A 20106-nucleotide genomic window follows, 5' to 3' on the forward strand; every position below is an offset into this window, starting at 1 on the left:
AGGAAATTATCCAGGACACATATTTTAGTTTTAAAAATGTTTAAATATATTTTAAGAAGATATACAAGTGAAATCTAATGAAAAGGATAAATTTACATCAATGGAGTTTTTGTAACGTATAGCTCGTGTTAGATTTTGTTTCGAAACTCTAAACCGGAAGTTGTTTTTCATTAGCTGTTATAACTCTTAACGGAAGTCCGTGCAGGCAGCCGGCGGTAGCTGAAGGAATCTGGTTGTGGTGTTGGATAGTACCGTGAGTTACTGTGGATCCAGCAGCAGAGAGTACCAGTATCCAGCCTTAATCTTAGCAGGCGCGGAGACGTTTTTAGCGTCAGTGAAAGCGAACATGATGGCAGCCCTGGGCAACGCCGGTCGTTTGATCCAATGTGAGTGTGATTGCGCCGCCAAGTTAGCCTGAAGAGAAAACTTCCAAGTTTTACCGGTTCTCTGAGGATTTAATGTCAGGGCATAAACAGCATCACAGCGCTTATTTTACACAGTTTACGGTCACTGAATAATTTTATTTTTATTTGCCAGAAACTCAACAGCACGCTTCTGACATTGACATCAATATTTTGTAAATGTAAAGTTAGCTCAGGTGATAGCATAACAACTTCCTGGCCGGATATGCCCCTCGCTTTTAACAACCTCCTTTATTTAGCCATATTACTGACTTTTTTTTTCTTACCGTCACCGTCGTTTTTTGGTAATACATCGAACCCAGGTTTTGTGTATTTTACCCATGCGGTTAGGTGGAAATGCTAAAATTATCTGAGTGTGTTACCATGATTGTGCTCTTATTTTGTAAACGTTGGTGTTTCTGCGGCTCATTTCCACAAGCTTGACGCGGCAGAGCTGCGTCCCTTTAGGTTACCGTGCGAACGTGAGCGTTACATAAGGGATTTATCCCGTGCCTAGGCTGCATTTGGTGAGCGTCAGGTGGCCTGAAACTATCGCCAGTGTGCGCGTACACTTCGCGTTTTAGCGCCGGGAGGAAGAAAGAAAGACTCGAAGTTACACAATTGCAGCTCTGTGAACTTGCGTAACCTCAGCGAGCCCCCTGGCGGTGCGGCGCGGTACTGCAGGGAGCGGTTATGAAAGTGAAGCCGGCTGAACGCATCGGTTAGACTGTATAGTTATTATCATTATTTATAACTATTATTAGAATATTATTATTATTATTATTATTAGAATAATAAAGTTTATTTCCACGACAGCTTTCAAGAAGTACTTTCAAACTGTTTCCCAGGATATTTGAAAAAAAAAAAAAGGCAACGATCTAAAGAAGAGAATGCACGCAGTCAAAACGGCAATAACAGTTTAAAAGCTCATTCTTGACTTCAGCTTCATAATCCATGAATAAATCTGTAACCTATTCACTAATCTGAGACCACGTTAGGATTTATGGGTACTTTTAAAAAGTTTAAAGTAAACTCTGTATCTGCCAGGAAGCTGGTGTTAAGTTCACTCTTGCCCAGCAGCTGGGGTTTGAGGCCTGAGTGGGTTAGGAAATTACAACAGTCCAAACATGATGAGATGAAGCAAACAAATCTTTATTTATATAGACTGTTTCATCCCAGGTGGAGGCAAAATTGGCCTCATTCATACTCTATGAACAGATTTATAACTGATTCAGACCATGCATGTGCACAGATGATAATGAAGGCCATAACTTAAACACACACATCTATCATTATTTTTTTGTGTGTGTTTAATATTTTGTTTTTCAATAAACCCCCAAAATGCTCAGAATGACAATGACATTTTTTTTTTTTTTAAAAAGGCAATTAAATTACACCTTTAGACCAGAAGGCTTTGAGTAAAAAATCTTCAGCTTGAATCCAGCTGTGATTTTGTGTGAGCGCTTACATTTTATCTGCATTTCTATGCTCATATTAGTGCCCATTTATCTGCACAAAGCCTGAACCAGTGCAGCCATGACAGATTTAAAAAGGAGCCAAAATGCAATGGTAAAATATTGTTATTATTATTATTATTTTTTATTATGTACTATTTTAATCCATAAACAAAATAGAAATTAAGATTGTTATTAAAACTATAACTGTACTTTCACAGTACTTCTTTGAAGAGTAGCATTGGCTGTGTTACCTCTGTGATTTTGCTGGAAGAGAGACTTTTGAGTTTAATGTAACAACAAATTTGCCTTCTCTTCACCTTAAAACTGGTCGATGATTGAACTCTTCACTCATTACAAACTGATCCTTACACTCACTCACTGATTCTTGAGCTAATAAAATCATCTAATTGTTGTACCGATGAATCGCACTGTTTCTTGTTCTTCAGTTGCCAGGAGCAGCTTGAGTCTGAGTTTGAGACGACGCTCCACTGCTGCAGCCGCCGCCTTCGCCCAGACTCCAGAGACGCAGGAAAACAGGTCTCACACACCACACCCGTTTTCATGTCTTAGCGAGGACATCTAATGGACATAATGCTTTCCCTAGCTGCTTATCCTTACCCTAAATATCAAACATGAATACCTACCCCTAAGCCTTTGCCTAAACCTAACCATAACCTAATTGTATCCCTGACACTAAAACCACATTTTGAGTCTCAAAAATACCTTCAAACTTGTGGGGACCGGGACCACAAGGGCTGTTGGTCCCCACTAGTGATGTGCGATACCACTGATTTCCTTTCCGATCCGATACCAAGTAAAAGTCAGGGTGGTATCGACGATACTGATCCGATACTGATAGTCTGTACAAAAACTTAATGTTTCATTGTATTTCATAATACAATATATAATTGTATTATGTAATTGTAATAATATAGCTTCATAATGATTACAGGACATCGGACTACTTGTTCATATTGCTTAATAATGCAGAATTATCATATAGAAATAAAAAAACTGAAGTTTTGCGCTATTTGAGCACGTTGCCTGCCTGCAGCACTAAAGGACTCCATGAGAGACGTCTGTCTCGCCCTAGCAGCACCTGTCCCTCTCCTCTTCAGTTCGCCTCAACATAAGCTCGTCATATTCTGTGATGTGATTTACTCTGAGGTGTTTGACGAGGTTAGTGGTGTTGCCACAACACCTCACTGTCTTACCACATGTATCGCAAACCGCGTCTTGGCTGTTTGTGGAAGTAAAATACGTGCACACATGACTCCATTTACGCTCAGCCATTGTTGTGAGTGCGCACGCCAGGGCCTGCGACACATTTATACAGCCGTGTTTCGCACATGACTATGAAGGGCGTAAGAGGAAATAGTTCCTTCCAATTTAGACGATCCGAATGATATAGTTTCTTTCCACTTTGTTCCTGTTAATGAAAAACTACAAATTTACCCCAAAGTACTAAAATATCGATATTTTAATATGAGAATTGATTCTAGAACATAAATGACTGGTATCAGAAGAATCGATATTTCAATATCGATCCGCACACCACTGGTCCCCACAAGTATAGTAAACTTCCAATTTTTGGTCCCCACAGAGATGTTTACACCCGTCCACAAACACACACACACAAAATATGAAATAGGTGTAAATGGCTAAAGGGGTCTCTAAACACAGAGTCAGTGCCAGAGGTGGGTGGATCGATCCAAGTATTGGTATTAGATCGATACTAGCCCGATAGATCCATACTTTCTATCATCTATGTTCAGTTTGAAGCCCACTGAATGTGCTAAATTGTTTTTACCTCAAACATTAAATAAGAATATATTATGTCTGAAAATTATAACCATTTTGTGTGTTTTTGTTGCTGTTGGCTAATTATTGTGGAAACTAAGAATCACGGTGATTTTAGTGGTTGTTAAAATGTGTTCTAAATTTGTAAACTGATGATGATCTGATCAATCACGACATGCGCTCCCCTTTATAAGCTGCGTTTATAGATTAAAAGTATCGGTGTGATTGTTTTCATCCTGCTGCTGTATTTACTTGGCATTGGATCGATACCAGAATTCTCAGTATCACACAGCACTAGCCTGTGCTGAGCATCTGTGTCTGAAGACTGCTGACATTAGTCTGATGACGCTGCTTTAGCTGGAACTGATCTCCTATTTATTTATTTATTTATTCCTTTTATTTCACAAGCAAAGTCTAATAAAACCGCTCCACACCAGTGTGCAGGGCCGTATACACAAAGATTCCTGACCTTGTCTAAAAAACAAAAAACACGTTTCACAAAGCATCTTGAGTCTAAAAGAAGGTGAAAACCTGTCAGGAGTGAGGAGGGGAGAAGACGTCCTGTAATGATTAAAGAACAAATAATGGTGGATTTCCTTTAATCTGCTGTGAAATCGTTTCTCCTGGTCTAACCTGCTGGGGTTCATTAGAAATGACAGAGACTGTTTTCACCAGTTTGTCGACATCTTCTCACACAGGACCCGCCTCACGCCTCTTTATAAAATTTTGTCCTCCTCGAGCTGACAGTTGAGCTATATTTATGAATGCGACAGCAGATTATTTGGAGTTCAAAGCTCACTGAAGTGTTTAAAACCTTAGCAGTGAAACATGTTTCTCGGAGCTGCTACGGCTGTAAGGCCTGCAGTGATGTAGCGTCAGAGGATGGAAAAGCAGCAGGCAGATAATTCCTGCTGAGCTTTGCCCACATTGGTCTGCAGCATAAATGCTTTTATGCAGTTTTTTGTGCATAATAAAATACATTGGCGTCTCCTCCAAGCAGGTTTTCTTCTGTTAGGGGAAATGTTTACCCTTCACTACCAATTTTCATAACTGGACTTTCATTTATTAAAGCATAAAATGCATTTTTGTTAATGAGAAGTGGGCATAAACATCAGAACTTGTTGTATGTGAGGAAACAAAGATAAATGACCTTTATTAGCTCTAGATCAGATTTGGTTTGTTTTTGTTTGCAATTCATTAAGATTAAAATACAGACTCCTCAATGACCTGACTTTGTACTTTGTGGGGTGTAAACACATTGAAGCACTGAGTCTGGTTTAGTTCCTGTTTGGCTCAACTTTTCATTATTTATTCCAATAATTTATGCCTTTTGTTCTTAAACAATTAAATTTACGTAACAGAAGCTCCTGAGAGGAGACTCAAATCCCTCTGGAGTTGTTTCAGGAAGGACATCTGGCATGAATTTTAAAACTAAAACCAAAAACTGGTGTGGCGACCCCTTGTAAATAAAGGAGAGTGACTAAGCAATTTGTGTTGTTTGTTTGGTTTTTAATCCAAATTTGTGCAGATTAATCTCAGAAATAAAAGTTTCTTTCCCCCTTGAAATATCTTCCCAGTCCCCCTGGCTTCCATCCATAATTTTTCTGACCTAGATTTGGCCTAATGCACAGTTTCTACACAGTGTCACATCTTTTAGGGGTGTTAGATGTGAATTATTGATCATGACTCTCTCCTGTCTGCAGGAAGCCGAAGACGGGGATCCTGATGCTGAACATGGGAGGACCCGAGAAGCTGGAAGATGTTCACGACTTCTTGCTACGCCTCTTCATGGACACAGACCTGATGAAACTCCCAGTACAGAAGTACGCACACAGAGATCACGCTGCCTTAAATGCAAGGAGTTATTTGCAAATGTCAACACAAAATATAGTGATGCAAACGGCTGACCTTAGAGTTGAGGTGGTCGGTGTTTAACAGCTGGGATCTCGGTTTCCCGGCGCTCGCTCCATGCATTTATCCCGTAATGTTAACTCTCTGGTGGACAGGATGTAAACAGGATATAAAGCTCTGATAAGAGGTCCTTCCTTCAAACAGTCCTCTGTCATCATTATTTCAGCAGGGCTTTGTGGGGATCTAGTGGATTATGTTATGCTCTCGTGCTTTTCTGAAACTCCCCAGATGTTTTCTGTTTAGATTGAATTTATGTTTCAACAAACCTGGCGACTTGGTTACATGAAATATGTGATGAATTAAAAGCAACTGCTTTATGTATTGGGTTTACACACATGTAAGCGCACACAGTGGGGGCGGGCGGGGGGTTTGAGGAAGTTTGTTGGGTGACGGCTCTGTGCTGTATCCGTGTTTCATAACGGCCCACTGAGAAGAAAACTCTTTGTGGTTTTTAGCAGCACTGATCCTTTTAAATCAGACGTGACTGGCCCAAGATCACACACTTTGACTTCAAAGATTGCTCCAACCTCAATATGAATGTTTTATGAGCTACTTATTGACTTTGTTTAGACCTCGGGCGGTCCCGACCCCCAGGGAATGAAGCGCTATTGCGAACGTCTGGATATTTGGGTGCAAATGTGTCCTGTGACTTAACCAAGGACGTCATTCCAAACCAGCAGTTTGATCTGAACGGAGTTCACTCTGTGGTTTAAACCTGCTGCACAGAGAAGCACGGTGTCAAAGAGCTTTCCAGAAATTAAGACCCGCTTAATGCATCCAGTTCAGGGTCTTGGGGGTGGGGTTGTCACAGGATAAGATGCGGGGTACACCCTGGACAGCTCACCAGTCTGTTGAAGGGGCTCCTGCATGGTTTTGGGCTGTGGGAGGAAGCTGGGGTACCCATACAGAAGGACCCATGCTGTGAGGTGACGGGGTTAGCCACTGCACCACCGTGCTGCCCTGCATATAAATGCACATGATGCAACTTTCTGTGCAGTTTTGGAACATATTTAAAACATTGAGGAAATGTCAAAGTCGAACTGTAACTGAAACACGAATGACTAAACGCGTTTGTCTGTCAGTCGGCTGACCTCGGTTGGACCTCGGGGGTTAAGCCTTTCTTACACTTGAAGCTGTTTGACTGTAAAGCAGAGAGATTCCCATCAGCCACTGCTCCTCTTTGTTTGCTGCTAACATGCCGGGTTAGGATGGTGAGCATTCCAGCATGCTAACATTAGCAGGGGGTCAAATGACCGCTGTGTCTAAGTATAACCTCACAGAGCCCCCTCACTTTAACCTCTATTTCACCCAGAAGTGAAGCTCTTTGTCTGAAGAATCTTTTTTTTTTTTTTTTTTTTAATAAGTGTCATGATTGTAATCTCTGCTCTGTGTAAGAAAACAACATGAGTGCCCGTCTCTGTGTTGTCCAGCACTGAGACAAACCATTCTCAGAACTGGACAGAGTAATACTGACCTGCTATGGGGTCATGTTGTGCTTGTTTTGTTTTTGTATAATTTTAGACTGTTTTGTGTTTCTGTGTTATTGTTTGGCCTCTTAAAATGCTCAGATTTGACGGCACAAACTCCTTGTAACCCCGCACCAGTGCTCGGTAAGGTCTGTTTGTCCATGCAGCATCCAGCATCTGCTCGCTGGACTACAACAGCATTTCATGGTGTAACAGGATGAATCCAACTAGACCTGACAATAGAAATGTTAAAATAATAAATTCCTGCCAACATTGTGTACTTTGTGGTCACTTTACCTTTCCTGCTTCTGGCCATTTTGAGCAGAGTTGTCTGACAGGTTTCCCTGGGGTGGGAAACAAACAGGGTGAGGATAAATTAGGGATTAAAACCCACAATGACACAGGAATGACACAAAAACGGTGCAAATGTTAGTGCTTCTTGCTTCTCGCTGCAGAAAGTCCGTGCTGGAAACTCTAAACTAGATTTATTGTCTGGTGTTTGGTGATGCTTGTGGACATGAATCTCACCTCCGTGTCCATGGAAACTGCACATCTTACTGAAAATGTTAATAATGAACCTCGATCCTTTAAAGCTCCAGAAATCACACGTTACAGTGCTGTTACAGGTCATTTGCTTTTCTTCTTCTTCGTTGCTGCACAATAATTCACTGTATTAAATCTGCGATGCATGAAGTGTGAGTTGTGTAACTGCAGCTGTGCGATCTGCCTCCCGCTCTGCAGTAAACTCGGCCCATTTATCGCCAAGCGGCGCACACCGAAGATCCAGGAGCAGTACAGCAAGATCGGAGGAGGCTCGCCCATCAAACACTGGACGTCCATGCAGGGGGAGGGCATGGTGAAGCTGCTGGACGAGATGAGCCCTGAGACGGGTGAGGATGCCTCACAGAGGCCTCTGCTCCTCCTCGAATCTGACAGCTTACATGGAGTCAAAGTCATGTTTGGAGGCAGTTTGTGTGCTTTTATTGAGATTATGGTTTGCTTGGCTGTTGGCAAAGTGTGTGTGAAATGGAGATAGTGAGACAGCGAAGGAGTGTCTCCTCACACGCCTGCAGCACACCTCACTGATAACACAGCAGCAATCTGAAAGCTGACCAGATCTGTTAGAATTTCGTCTAAAAGCACGATAATCTTCATAAACCTCCCTTTAAGCTCCTGAAATATTATTTTTATTTGAAGATTTCAATTAAACCGCATATCCTGTATATTCAAACTGTAATGTTGCCAGTGAGTTTCTCCCGTGCTGTCTGGTTATTGGCTGTTTCTTCTCTCTGTGCAGCTCCTCACAAGTTCTACATCGGCTTCCGGTACGTTCACCCGCTGACAGAGGAAGCCATTGAGGAGATGGAGAAAGACGGAGTGGAGAGAGCTGTGGCCTTCACGCAGTATCCTCAGTACAGCTGCTCCACCACAGGTGACACAAGCAGGAAATTATGTCTGTTAAATGTAGAGAACATGTAAAAGCAACAATCAGAAGATTACTCAGACGTTTGTGTCCGTTAATGCCGCCACACCCAGGGTGCTGTCTGCTCTGCGAGCTCCTGATAAATACACTCTGTTCTCTCCAGACTAAATCACACTCAGCATGTTCTCAGACTGTTCCAAGAACGCCCAGCTCACACATGAGGCAGGCACACTCTTCAAACCCACAATCCATCCATGAATCGGTGCCCACAGTCTGTTTTTGGGTTACAAAATATGCATTTGAGGAAGAAACTTTGAGGAAATTTATTGATTAGTGATTGGCAGCAGCAGAGAGATTTTATTCCTGTGTAATGAAGTATTTTTACAATGTGTTTTCTTCTGTTGCTCACAGGCAGCAGTCTGAACGCCATCTACCGTTACTACAGCAACAGAGCTGACAGGCCGAAAATGCGCTGGAGTGTCATCGACCGTTGGCCCACACACCCTCTGTTGGTGGAGGTTAGAGAGACACACACACACACACTCATTTTCATAGCTTAGTGAGGACATCTAATTGGCATAATGCTTTCCTTAGCCGCTTACCCTAACCCTTAGGTTATAGTTAGGCTAATTCTAACCCTGACACTACAACCACATTTTAAGCTCCAAAACTGCCTTCACACTTGTTGGGACGGGCATTTGGTACAGTGGAGTCCAATTTCTGTCCTCACAAAGATGTCTAAACATGTGTGTACACTCATGCAAAGTAAAACCAAACTAGTACTGATGTACACGATATTGCCAAAAGTATTCACTCGTCTGCCTTCACATCCATATGAACTTAAGTAACATCCCATTCTTAATCCATAGAGCTTAATATGATTTTTGACCCACCGTTTGTAAAGACTTCAGCTCTCCTGGGAAAGCTTTCCATAAGGTTTGGTCAAAAACTCTCATGAACACTCCCATTCTTCCACATGTGAGGTCAGACACTGATGTTGGGTTGGGCGAGAAGGCCGGCTTGGAGTCTCTGCTCTAATTCATCCTAGAGGGTTTGAGGTCAGGACTCTGTGCAGAAAGGAATTCACTGAGCTCCTGAGAGCGACCCATTCTTTCACAGATGTTTGTAGAAGCAGTCTGCATGCCCAGGGGTGCTTTTTTTTTTTTTTTTTTTATAAATACACCTGTGGCAGAGGGAGAGATTGGTATATTTGATTGGGTGAGTGAATGCTTTTGGTTATATAGTGTGTAAGAAAACAGTCAGTCAGTAAGTCACCGCGCAGCTAAATGATCAGAAAGCAGCTGTGGTCGGTGATCATGGCAGCTTTTAGTCCTGACTGTGTTTAATCAGCTGAGGTAAATTTCACTAGCTGTGTTTATAATACACCGTGTGTGTGTGTGTGTGTGTGTGTGTGTGTGTGTGTCTCCAGTGTTTTGCAGAACATATCAGAAATGAACTGCTGAAGTTTCCAGAAGATAAGAGAGATGATGTTGTCATTCTGTTCTCGGCACACTCGCTCCCCATGGCTGTAAGTATGAAAAACTACTACTGCTCATACTACTGACAAGTACTACCAGTACTGCTCTAGCCCTCAAAGTAACATGCTAATAAAATACTCAAGTTTCACTCACCAGAACTGGACCACAGACTTCTCTAAGCTCTGTACTGCATAACACTCATTATATTTATCAGATAATACAAGTAAAAGGCTTAAAAGGGTGAACGAGGTCATAAAATCGAGTGAAGTGACTCGAGCTTGCAGCAGTTAAGCTGTCTGTATCACACCCGTCACCCCAAATTTTAAACTTTAACACATTTGAAATGGGTGGATTATAAAAATGAGAACAGGTTTTTGTCACCAGACTGTAAAGTTTGGCATGTGCTGTCACTGTTTCTGGGGACTGACTCACTTTTGGAAAGGAACGAATGAAGCCAGCGTGGAGTCTGGTCCTTCTTACTGATGACACTGATCAGGTGGTACTGGTACTGACACTCTTATAAAGACTGATGTGCTTTCCACAAATTACTACTAAAATTTACTGAAATTTCCCAGTATAGGCATTTCCTTTCACAATGGAGTAGAACTATCGTATATTTATCTCTAGAAAACAAAAACCCACTTCATCTTCATTTTCTTTTCGTGTAAAGAAGTACACTTTAAAAACTATTCCGATTTGTTACCTGACGGTTCATCAAAACAGATGAAAAGCCTGAAATATCTCAAGAGAAATCAGTGCAAATTCAGTTTGTCTTTGCTGTTAGGAAGCCTATAAAACTGTTTTCTGCTGCAAAATTCAGTGACAAAGGCTTTTGCTGTCATTCTCTTAATTGGTTAGTTTGACAGCACATCTTTGGCATCTATATCCAACATGTCACCAGCAGTTCAGTGTAACTACTCACACTTTAAATCCAGGAAAGTCCCAAACTCTGTGATCTGGGATAGGCCAAGCTTCTCAGATGAGAGATCTGATTTCCTCGTGCCTTGTTAGCTTTCTTTGAGCCATGCCATTAGGCAACAGAAGGTTTTTGTCCAGCTGAAGTACTTTCTTCCAGCACATTATTCAGGAACTGCTTAATGTGTTAATGTTGCTGAGCGCCGTGCTGTTGTGTGCCCTGTGCTGCAGGTTGTAAACAGAGGTGACCCGTATCCTCAGGAGGTAGGAGCCACAGTTCAGAGGGTCATGGAAAGACTGGGTCACTGTAACCCCTACAGACTGGTGTGGCAGTCCAGGGTGAGTAAACATCACTCGCTATGTAATTGAATAAACCAGCAGCACCACCTAGTGGTGACAATGTGCTGTAATAATCAGGTAATGCTGCATACTCAACACTGATCACACATCAGTTTGTAATGCTTAGTAAATTTAAACCATATTGATGAGCTTATGCTTTTCTGTTTTTCACACAACTTTCACTGTCAAAATGCTTTTTTTGTTTGTTTTGTTTATTTATTTATTTTTTGGCATTATTTCACCCTGAGCCTGACTTTAAAAAGACAAAACGCACACTGCGACATGGTGACCACAGGCCAAAGAAAGTCTGTGACATTCAGCGACTGAGTAATGATGGATTAAGTGACCACTAGTGATGCAGAGTGGGCAGGTTCCAAGTAAGGGGGCATCAACACAAGAAACAATTTGCTCATCACTTTTAACTTTGCAGCTGCCTGGTTGTTGCTAAGGGACGTTCCAGACTCCAGTTGCCTAGGTAACCCTCTATTTTATTTACCACACCATCAAAATACAGATAAGAGCATCCTTTGCTCTCATAGGTAGTCGCTCCATTCGCCTAAAAGTTCAGTAAAGTTTAACTTGGGATTTTCTATGGGAAATGCTCAGTGTCACCTAGGCAACCGGAGCCTAGACTGTCCCCTAGCGACCGTCGGTGACAAAATGCTTTACCTCCTACATGAGCAGGAGCCCATCTGGTCACTGTAGGTAAGAATAGATTTGGGCAGTGCTCACATTCCTGGCAAATGTGTTCAGTTTTTCTTTAGTTCTGCAGACACTATTCCAATCCAGCTTTACCTTCTTATTATACTTACATGCAGCTAAACTATTAATATTATTTAGACCTGGCCGGCCTGCTTTTGTGTTTTGTGTTGCCACAAGATGGAGCCACTTGTCTGACTAATATTTTTGCTATTTCAGAGTAGAAGCCCTCAAAGCTCCTCAGTGCTCAGGTCACAGGGGCTGGCAGCTTACATAATTCACAAATGATGAAAATTTCACAGTGGAAGAGGACTCTGAGCTGTCACTGGCTACCTGTAGGGCAGAATGAATAACCCAACGTGTGAAAATGCACAGTATGTGGTACATACAGTAACACAGGGTAGCAGAGATAGCCTTCCTGCAAGAAGATCGTAGCATCAGTTTTATTTATTTTTTTTATATTTAATGGGATTTCAAGAAAGGTCACGGGGTCGTTTACGTCCTCACTGAACCAGGAACACCTGAAACGACCTTGGACACGTCATCCATCTATAGAACTTAAGTCAGCCATGTCCTGTGTGTGGTCTCTCAGGTGGGGCCCATGCCGTGGCTCGGTCCCCAGACAGACGAGGTGATCAAAGGTCTGTGTGAGCGAGGGAAGAAGAACCTGCTGCTGGTGCCCATTGCCTTCACTTCGGACCACATAGAGACCTTACACGAGCTGGACATCGAGTACAGACAAGTGCTGGGAGAGGAGGTGAGAGGGGAAAAAAACAGTGTTTATATACATTTCCTCAGTTTTATGTAAAACTTAACCGGTACATAAATGCTTATCTAAAAGAACAGAATAAATCTGCAGCAGCCTTTGAAGAAATAAACTGAAGCAGGCAGAAAGTCAGTTACTCAGACCTGCTCTTTCTTTAACGTCCTTTGAAAGATTCATTAAATAGGGGAAACATATTTATGCATTTGTGATCTACAATTAGGGCTAAGGTCTTTGTACTGGTTGTTTTGGTTAGCTAAAGTGTGTGTATGTGTGTGAGGTTTGTTTCCAGCAGCCCAGTGCCCTCTGTCTGTCTGAAGGCACCAGTAAAATGACCACCAATCAATGTGACTGGTGCCATAAAGATACACATGCTTATACCCATGAGGAACCATCGAAATCATTTCTAAACTTGAACCTGAAGAAACACATCTGTCTTCCAGTCCTCAGTTTTGAGATCTGGAATGCTAAAAAAACGTACCCCCAAAAAAACGTATAACACCTCTACACACCTGATGTATTAAATTCCTCATGTTTGGATTTATTTACTCCAAAACAGGACTGTCGCATTAACTGAGCGTTTACTACCTTTTTTCTGTGTGAGTCTAAATTGTTGGTAGATATGTGCAGTTCCAGTGTTTCCCAGTGGGCTGGAGAATATCATGATGGTCATTTTAACTGATGTGTTTTGGTCGTGAATCACAGATGAGCTGTGGCAGTGACTGCATTTTCTCTTTGGGTCTATTGAGTTTCCAAAGCTCAAAAGCCAAACTAATGACTTCATAAAGCTATAAAATGGAGTAAAGCAGCAAATGCTGACCTTTTAAGTCCACAATCAAGAGACTCTTTGGTGGGCTCGACTCCACGTTCAAAACAGAAACTCAGGCAGGAGCAAAGAAATGAGGAAAAGGAGGGAGGGGGGGAGGGCTTGTCCCCTAATTTTGCAGTTTTCTAAGATGTTATGAACATTTGTGATGTGTTGTTATTTTTCTTTCCAGTGTGGGGTGGAGAACATCAGGAGGGCCGAGTCACTGAATGGGAACCCTCTCTTTATGAAGGTACCTGTCACACACTAACCTGACCCATGTTTGCAGATAGAGCAGGGCGATATGAGCAAAAATATTTATCACAATATACATTTGAAAATTTGCGATAACGATGTAACTGACGATATAACTGACACTAGACAAAATACTTTACAACTCCATAACTTTATTAGTGCAAAAAAAAACCATCAATGTATTTTCACTTAAACAAGCAGCTGTTTTTTATGTGCATTAAAGTTGTGTACCACATAAAATCGTTTCGAGGTCAGTAAACACAACCAAAATTCATACATAAGGCACACGGGATTATAAGGAGCACTGTCGATTTTCAGAAAAATCAAAGGATTGATTTTAAGTGTGCTGTATTTTCCAAAAAACACGGAATAACGACGGCCCGCTAGCGTGCCAAAAATAGTGCTTTGTTGTAGGGCTGGGCGATATGGCCTCAAATTCATATCGCGATATAATTTGAAGCATGTGCGATAACGATATATATCACGATATATTCTTTTCTTCTGTATAACGTATTTTCCACACTATAAGGCACACTTAAAATCCTTTAATTTTCTCAAAAATCGAGAGTGTGCCTTATGTATGAATTCTGGTTGTGCTCACTGACCTTGAACCGATTTTGGTGTGTAGAAATCTGTTTAAAAAATGTTTTAGTACAACTTTGGTAAGCCTGCTGATGGACTGCCTGATGGATTGTCAGAGCATTACGGCTGCCGTAGTGAGGAGTAATCTGGGTCCAAAACTCCGTCCCCTTCAGGTCCCAAAGTCAAACGAACACTGAGAGTTAAAAACAGTCTAAATTCTTTCATCTTTAATTAAATCATCAGCGTTGCTGCTTTATCGGGTGTAACAATTAAGTTTAACATCCATGCATCCATGAAAACAGAATTTATTAAATTTAACGGAGTTAGAAGTTAACAGGAAGTTAGCTCGCTAGTTTATACCTAAACATTTCATACCATGTTCTGACTGAGAGATTTTTGAAACTAATTAAAACATACAGCTCTGCTACCACTTCCAACATAAATGAAGACAGAAAACTAAACAGTAGTGGCGTTTGCAGGGTTACCGAAGTTGGACTACCTGGTATATAATGTTGTGCTACGTGATTGCTAGCGACACAGCTATGTTAGCATAACATTAGCACAGTGAAGCTGGAGGATGAACGGCAACTTTTTTTCCTCTCGATAAAAGTTAACGTGAGGGATTCTGGTGGTCAGGGACAAATGCAATCGCATAGCAGGATGCTATACACGGGCCAAACTTCAGTCAGGAGAACATAATTTACTGATGATAATGGTTGTAGCCGCTGTGATACTTTCTACCAAAACAGGCGCAGCTTGATGACATCATCAACATGCGCTATCGTGATAGAGCGATATAGTCAAAATCTCTATCGTTGGCCAAATCTATATCGTTTCTATCGTATATCGTTTATATCGCCCACCCCTACTTTGTTGTGTATCTAAGGGACGAAAGCTAAACCAGTTCCCCACCACTGAAGTTGCAGCATTTTTACAAACCAATTCTGGTTCATCCGTTTCATTCAACGATCCGCTTTCGCCCTTCTCATTCTCCGCCATGCTTTTTCCGCCATGTGCGTATGAAAACAAAGACACTGCGCATGCGCTTTTTACCCATATTCTATCGCGATATTTCATTTTCTTATCGTTGCCCAACATTATACCAGTATTACCGTGAACGGTATGATATGGCCCAGCCCTATTTGCAGAACAAAGATTTTCTTTAAAAGAAATGCAGATGCCTAACATGAAGTGCCACGCTGGTTTTTAAAGTCATGTTTTGATCCCTTGCGTTGAGCATTTTGGCTCTAATGTCATATGCAAGTGTTGCATATATCTCAGAAACGGAGGAGTTGTTAACCACAGACTGCCCTTTATACAGTCCTTTTTACTTCAAATATGACCATAACTGACAAAATGAGCATCATCATCAATCAAATAACAGTTAAAATGAGCAACTTGGACAATAAACCCATCAAGAAACTCTTCACTGAGGTCAGAGATCAAGTGAGAAGTAGGGTCGTTTTTCCCATAGACTTCTATGTAGTTGCGGCTCTATTTTATAACCAAAGGAGGCACCATGGAAACGCTCTTTAGCAAAAACGCAAAGAAGAATTCATTAAAGTACACTGCCTGGAAATGGCTAAAACTGGGCCAAAGTTGCATTGTAAATTAAAAATGGCGACCTTCCTGTTGTGTTCAGGCTATGGCTCTAATAGGTGTTTTTATACCTTTTGGGATGACACACATGTGAGCCAAATTTCATACATTTACATAAAACAAGCGGCTGCTTCGTTTGACTTTGCAGGCAAGACCCATAAAACCATATTTAGGTATGAAATCTGTAAGGGGGTCAAAAGAAGAGATGGTCCTGTGAAGTAGCTGCAGCCATGAGATGGTGAATGAATGACTGAATACCTCCTTGTGTCCTTCGTTCTATCCTTTATCTCTTTCCTTCTCCATTGTCACTATTTTTCCTTCCATCCCTCCTTCCTTTCCTCTCTCACCTCCCTCTTTCCCTTCATCCTCAACCCTGAAACCTTTCTCACAACAGGCAACTCCTCCAGCTGTATCGTGTGTGTTTGTATGTGTGCGTGTGCACAGGGTTTATTAAAGGAAAGGGGCAGATCAATGGGAACCTTTAGAGCTGACTACAGTAGAACTGAACCGCCCGGCTGGCTGGCTGGTCAGGCCCGCCGTGCTCAGAGACCCCTCACCAAGTGTGTGTGTGTGTGTGTGTGTGTGTGTGTGTGTGTGTGTGTGTGTGTGTGTGTGTGTGTGTGTGTGTGTGTGTGTGTGTGTGTGTGAGAGAGAGAATCAATATCCAGAGGATGATTAGTTGGTAGTTACTGAAGGATGGTTTCCTTGGTGTGGTTTTTAGTTTCTCAGTGAGCTGCTGCCGTCTGCAAGTAGCAGCAGCTAGAAAATAAAGAAAAATGCATTCATCAGGATTTTTACTGCACACTCTGGCTGGTGTTGAAGCTTCATTTTTAAAAAAAAATAAGTTCCCCTCAAAATTACTACACCTAACAGCTGTTTAAAGCAATTTCAGAGTTGCAAAAAATGTCACCTGTAAGACTAAAATTACAACAGTTCAGGTTAAGTTTTGGAGCGCTCCCGTCACCCTGTATGTTTGGTATAAGGGGGTCTTAAGACAAACTTTGCACTTCAGCAGTCGAATGAACTATCATGTGACTATTGTAACGCCCACCAATAGGTGCACTCGCTCCAGTCTAGTGCATTAGCTGAAGTTGTAGTTCATGTTCACTGTGTTTGTAACCTTGTTGGGTAAATGTTCATTTGCTCACAGATGTGGTCAGACGTTTCCATCCAGTCATCGTGGGCATGAATGTCGTGGTAATTCTGTGCTTTTAATGATATCTTTGAGCTGTTCTTTTTCCAGAGTGGAATAATTGTACAGCCTACATCTTTAATGACTTTTAAAAAAAACAAAACACTACAAGTTGGTACACAACTTCATTCATTTATTGTTTTTTCTCAGTTTCAAACACACATTAATTATGTATGCAGGTAGCAGCTCTGCCAGTTGCTTTTGGTCAAATATCCAGCCAGACTCCTGCCAGAGGCTTGTTGATGGATACCATTTGTCTTGGCAGAATTGGTAGCTTATTTAACTTGGTCTCCTGGTGCAGATCTGGCTTTAAGCATAATCCACAAATTTTTCAATACAGTTGAGGTCGGGGATTCGGAAAGGCTATTCCAAAGGCTTAATGTTTGCCTGCTATTTTAAAACTAGTTTTGATATGCGTTTTTGATCATTGTCTTATTGGACCAACCACTTGTGTCCAAAGTTCTACTGTCTTACTGATTTGACAATTTTGGAGGTAGTCCTCCTCCTTCTTTATTCCAGGCCTATTAACGGGAAGTTAATATGCCTTGATCTTATCAACTTGAAATATTGCAGAACCTATAGCACCACATTAAAAGATTTAAGTGTACATGTATATTTGAGCCTGTGTGGATTAAAGAAACAAACAAAGTTCTTGTTTGTCTATTTATTTTCTATTTAATGTCTTTCTAAGACATTAAAGATGTATGCTGTACAATCCTGTGTTTAAAACAAACACAGTGAAAAGGATTCTTATTGGCTTTTTACCCACAAAGGTTTCAATTCTGATTATAGTAACCACCACCATTGCTTCGGTGCTGTGTTCTTTATGCCTTTTAAAGCTTAATATATATTTGCATTGCCGGGTTACAGCATTAGTTACAGCGTAGGGTTTCAGAAAGGTTTGCAGATATGTGCCCAATGTAGAAGTTATACTTAAGATGGCCTACTTTCTTTTAGCCTTTAAAATGAAAATGCTGACTCCAGCCATCTGTTTACTGGTTATATTGAGCCCTAATCTGTGAGGCAGAGTTTGAACGTACTTGTCTGACTGCTGGTATTCATTTATCTCGTTCAGGCCCTGGCAGACCTGGTCCAGTCCCACTTGAAGTCCAACGAGCCATGTTCCCGTCAACTGACCCTGCGCTGTCCGCTGTGCACCAACCCCACCTGCGGAAAGGCTAAAGCCTTCTTCGCCAACCAGAAGCTCTCATAGAAACTCAAGACACACATTCTGATGCAGCAGGGCTACCTGTGGAGGAGCTCGAGGCCTTCTTCTAAAAAGCTTCATTCAAACGCACAAGCGCACACCGCCTCTCCAACAAGAGTGTCAGTTAACCAGGAAATGCCACCAAGAAAGGACCAAATGGTTTCTGCAAATGTATTCTCACACACACAGTTACTTTATGTTTTGGTCTTTAGATGGGACTAATATCTGCCTTTCAAAACCTCTTTGTGCTACTTAAATTCATCATTTTATTTCACCAGAGAGGTTAAACCGTCAGCAGATACCATTTGGTCAAAGCTTGTGTAGATTAGAGAACTGGGACATCACATGACAGGAAAAAATTGCACTAAAAACTGCATTTCCCCCTTACTCACATTCCATTTGCTTTGCCCCTGCAAACTTCCATCAGAGACCCCCGTTTTCTTGCCTCTTGGTGCTAAATGACTAACAGTCGGCCGTGATGACACAGCACGCACCCAAAGGGTTCTGGGCTGTCTGGCCATTTCCTTCGCCCTTCATCTCACCTGCTGCTTCACGCCATTGTCTCCCCAGGTGGTAGCCCTGCCCATCCTGCTGTAACTCCTGCAATTTGATTGGAGGAGGTTGGATCCTGCGTGATAGGAGGGTACTGGCGGGCTTAAGAGAGAAAAAGAGGTTTATATTTAAATTAAATAAAACTAAATGAATTATTGTGATGATCCTTCATCTGCTCTAATTTCATAAATGAACCCCAGTGAAGCTGGGAAACTAGAGTCACACACTGACCCTGTGAGTGTCATAAGCAAGCTAGAAAAATACGTTGCTTCTGTTTTCCTGCTGAGGGAAAAACGGAAACCAAAACAAGTCAAAAAGCGATGAGGGATAATCGAACTGTTCACATCTTGAGCTGTCCGTATCGGTAAAGGTCCAGCCTGTGAGTTAGGGGTTGTGTGCAGTTATTTATTTTGAGAGCGATTGGCCCAGTGACTTGACCAGGAGATGAAATAGTAGCTGCATTTTTTTTTTTTTTTTTTTTTTTTAAATAAAATAAAATGAATGTAATGAAGAGACCAGTCAGAAATGTGACTTAAAATTGTAGCTCAACAAGGAAGAAGTTACTATAAAATTGTGAAACTATATCAGTGAGGCTGCTCATGAACCTTCCATGAGGACAAACAAAGGGGGAACAGATGTTATTGGTTTTTATAGTAGCAGTACTGTTTTCACAAATTGAATAACAGCCACCAACATCATCAAGCTTAAAAATATCTGGGAAAGGGGGGGGGGAATGACATAGTCTGTATCTGTACACCTGAAACTGAAGCTAAACCTAATCTCTTTAAAGATGAGGAAAATAAGAAGGAAAAACAAGCAATTAAAAAGAAAAACTAAGTGAACAACACGAGATATCGTCACATCTCTTAAAGGTTTTAAAGGCTCGTACAGCTTTGAGCTATAAGGCCGAACAGATTTAGTTTCAATGGGTGTAACAATTCTGAAATGAAGACTAAAATCATCATATTAATGCTACTTACTCCCATTTTTCTATTGGCCATCACCAACTTGGAGTTTTTAGTTGCTGTTATGGTTTCTCTTGTGAGCCAGTAGATCAGTACTAGTCGAATACTTTAAATCTTCTTTATCAGTATATGTTGCTAAGTCGGTGTCAATTCCATTACTCTCTAACCTGAGCCAACGTCAGAAAATGTCTTTATTCTTAAAAGTGTCCCATCCTTTGGGGCGTGATAAGAACTGGCTTCAGTTTGGAAGGACTGAACAAAATGTAGATGAGTGCAGAGAAGTAGCTCAAAAATGAC

The 20106-nt window shown here is 41.4% G+C and overlaps 1 protein-coding gene across 1 annotated transcript; it reads left to right on the forward strand.

Annotated features, from left to right (window-relative positions):
- The first annotated feature begins 202 nt into the window (after positions 1-202).
- fech (ferrochelatase) lies at positions 203-19342 on the forward strand. Its single transcript, XM_063463692.1, has 11 exons — positions 203-386; positions 2305-2395; positions 5362-5481; positions 7777-7925; positions 8333-8467; positions 8870-8976; positions 9888-9986; positions 11083-11190; positions 12482-12646; positions 13651-13710; positions 18161-19342. Exons 1-11 carry the CDS (start codon positions 347-349, stop codon positions 18296-18298), a joined length of 1212 nt encoding a protein of 403 aa, XP_063319762.1. The 5' UTR covers positions 203-346; the 3' UTR covers positions 18299-19342.
- The last annotated feature ends 764 nt before the right edge of the window (positions 19343-20106 follow it).

The sequence above is a fragment of the Pelmatolapia mariae genome, linkage group LG20 (genome assembly GCF_036321145.2).
Source record: "Pelmatolapia mariae isolate MD_Pm_ZW linkage group LG20, Pm_UMD_F_2, whole genome shotgun sequence".
Taxonomy (NCBI): Eukaryota; Metazoa; Chordata; class Actinopteri; order Cichliformes; family Cichlidae; genus Pelmatolapia; species Pelmatolapia mariae.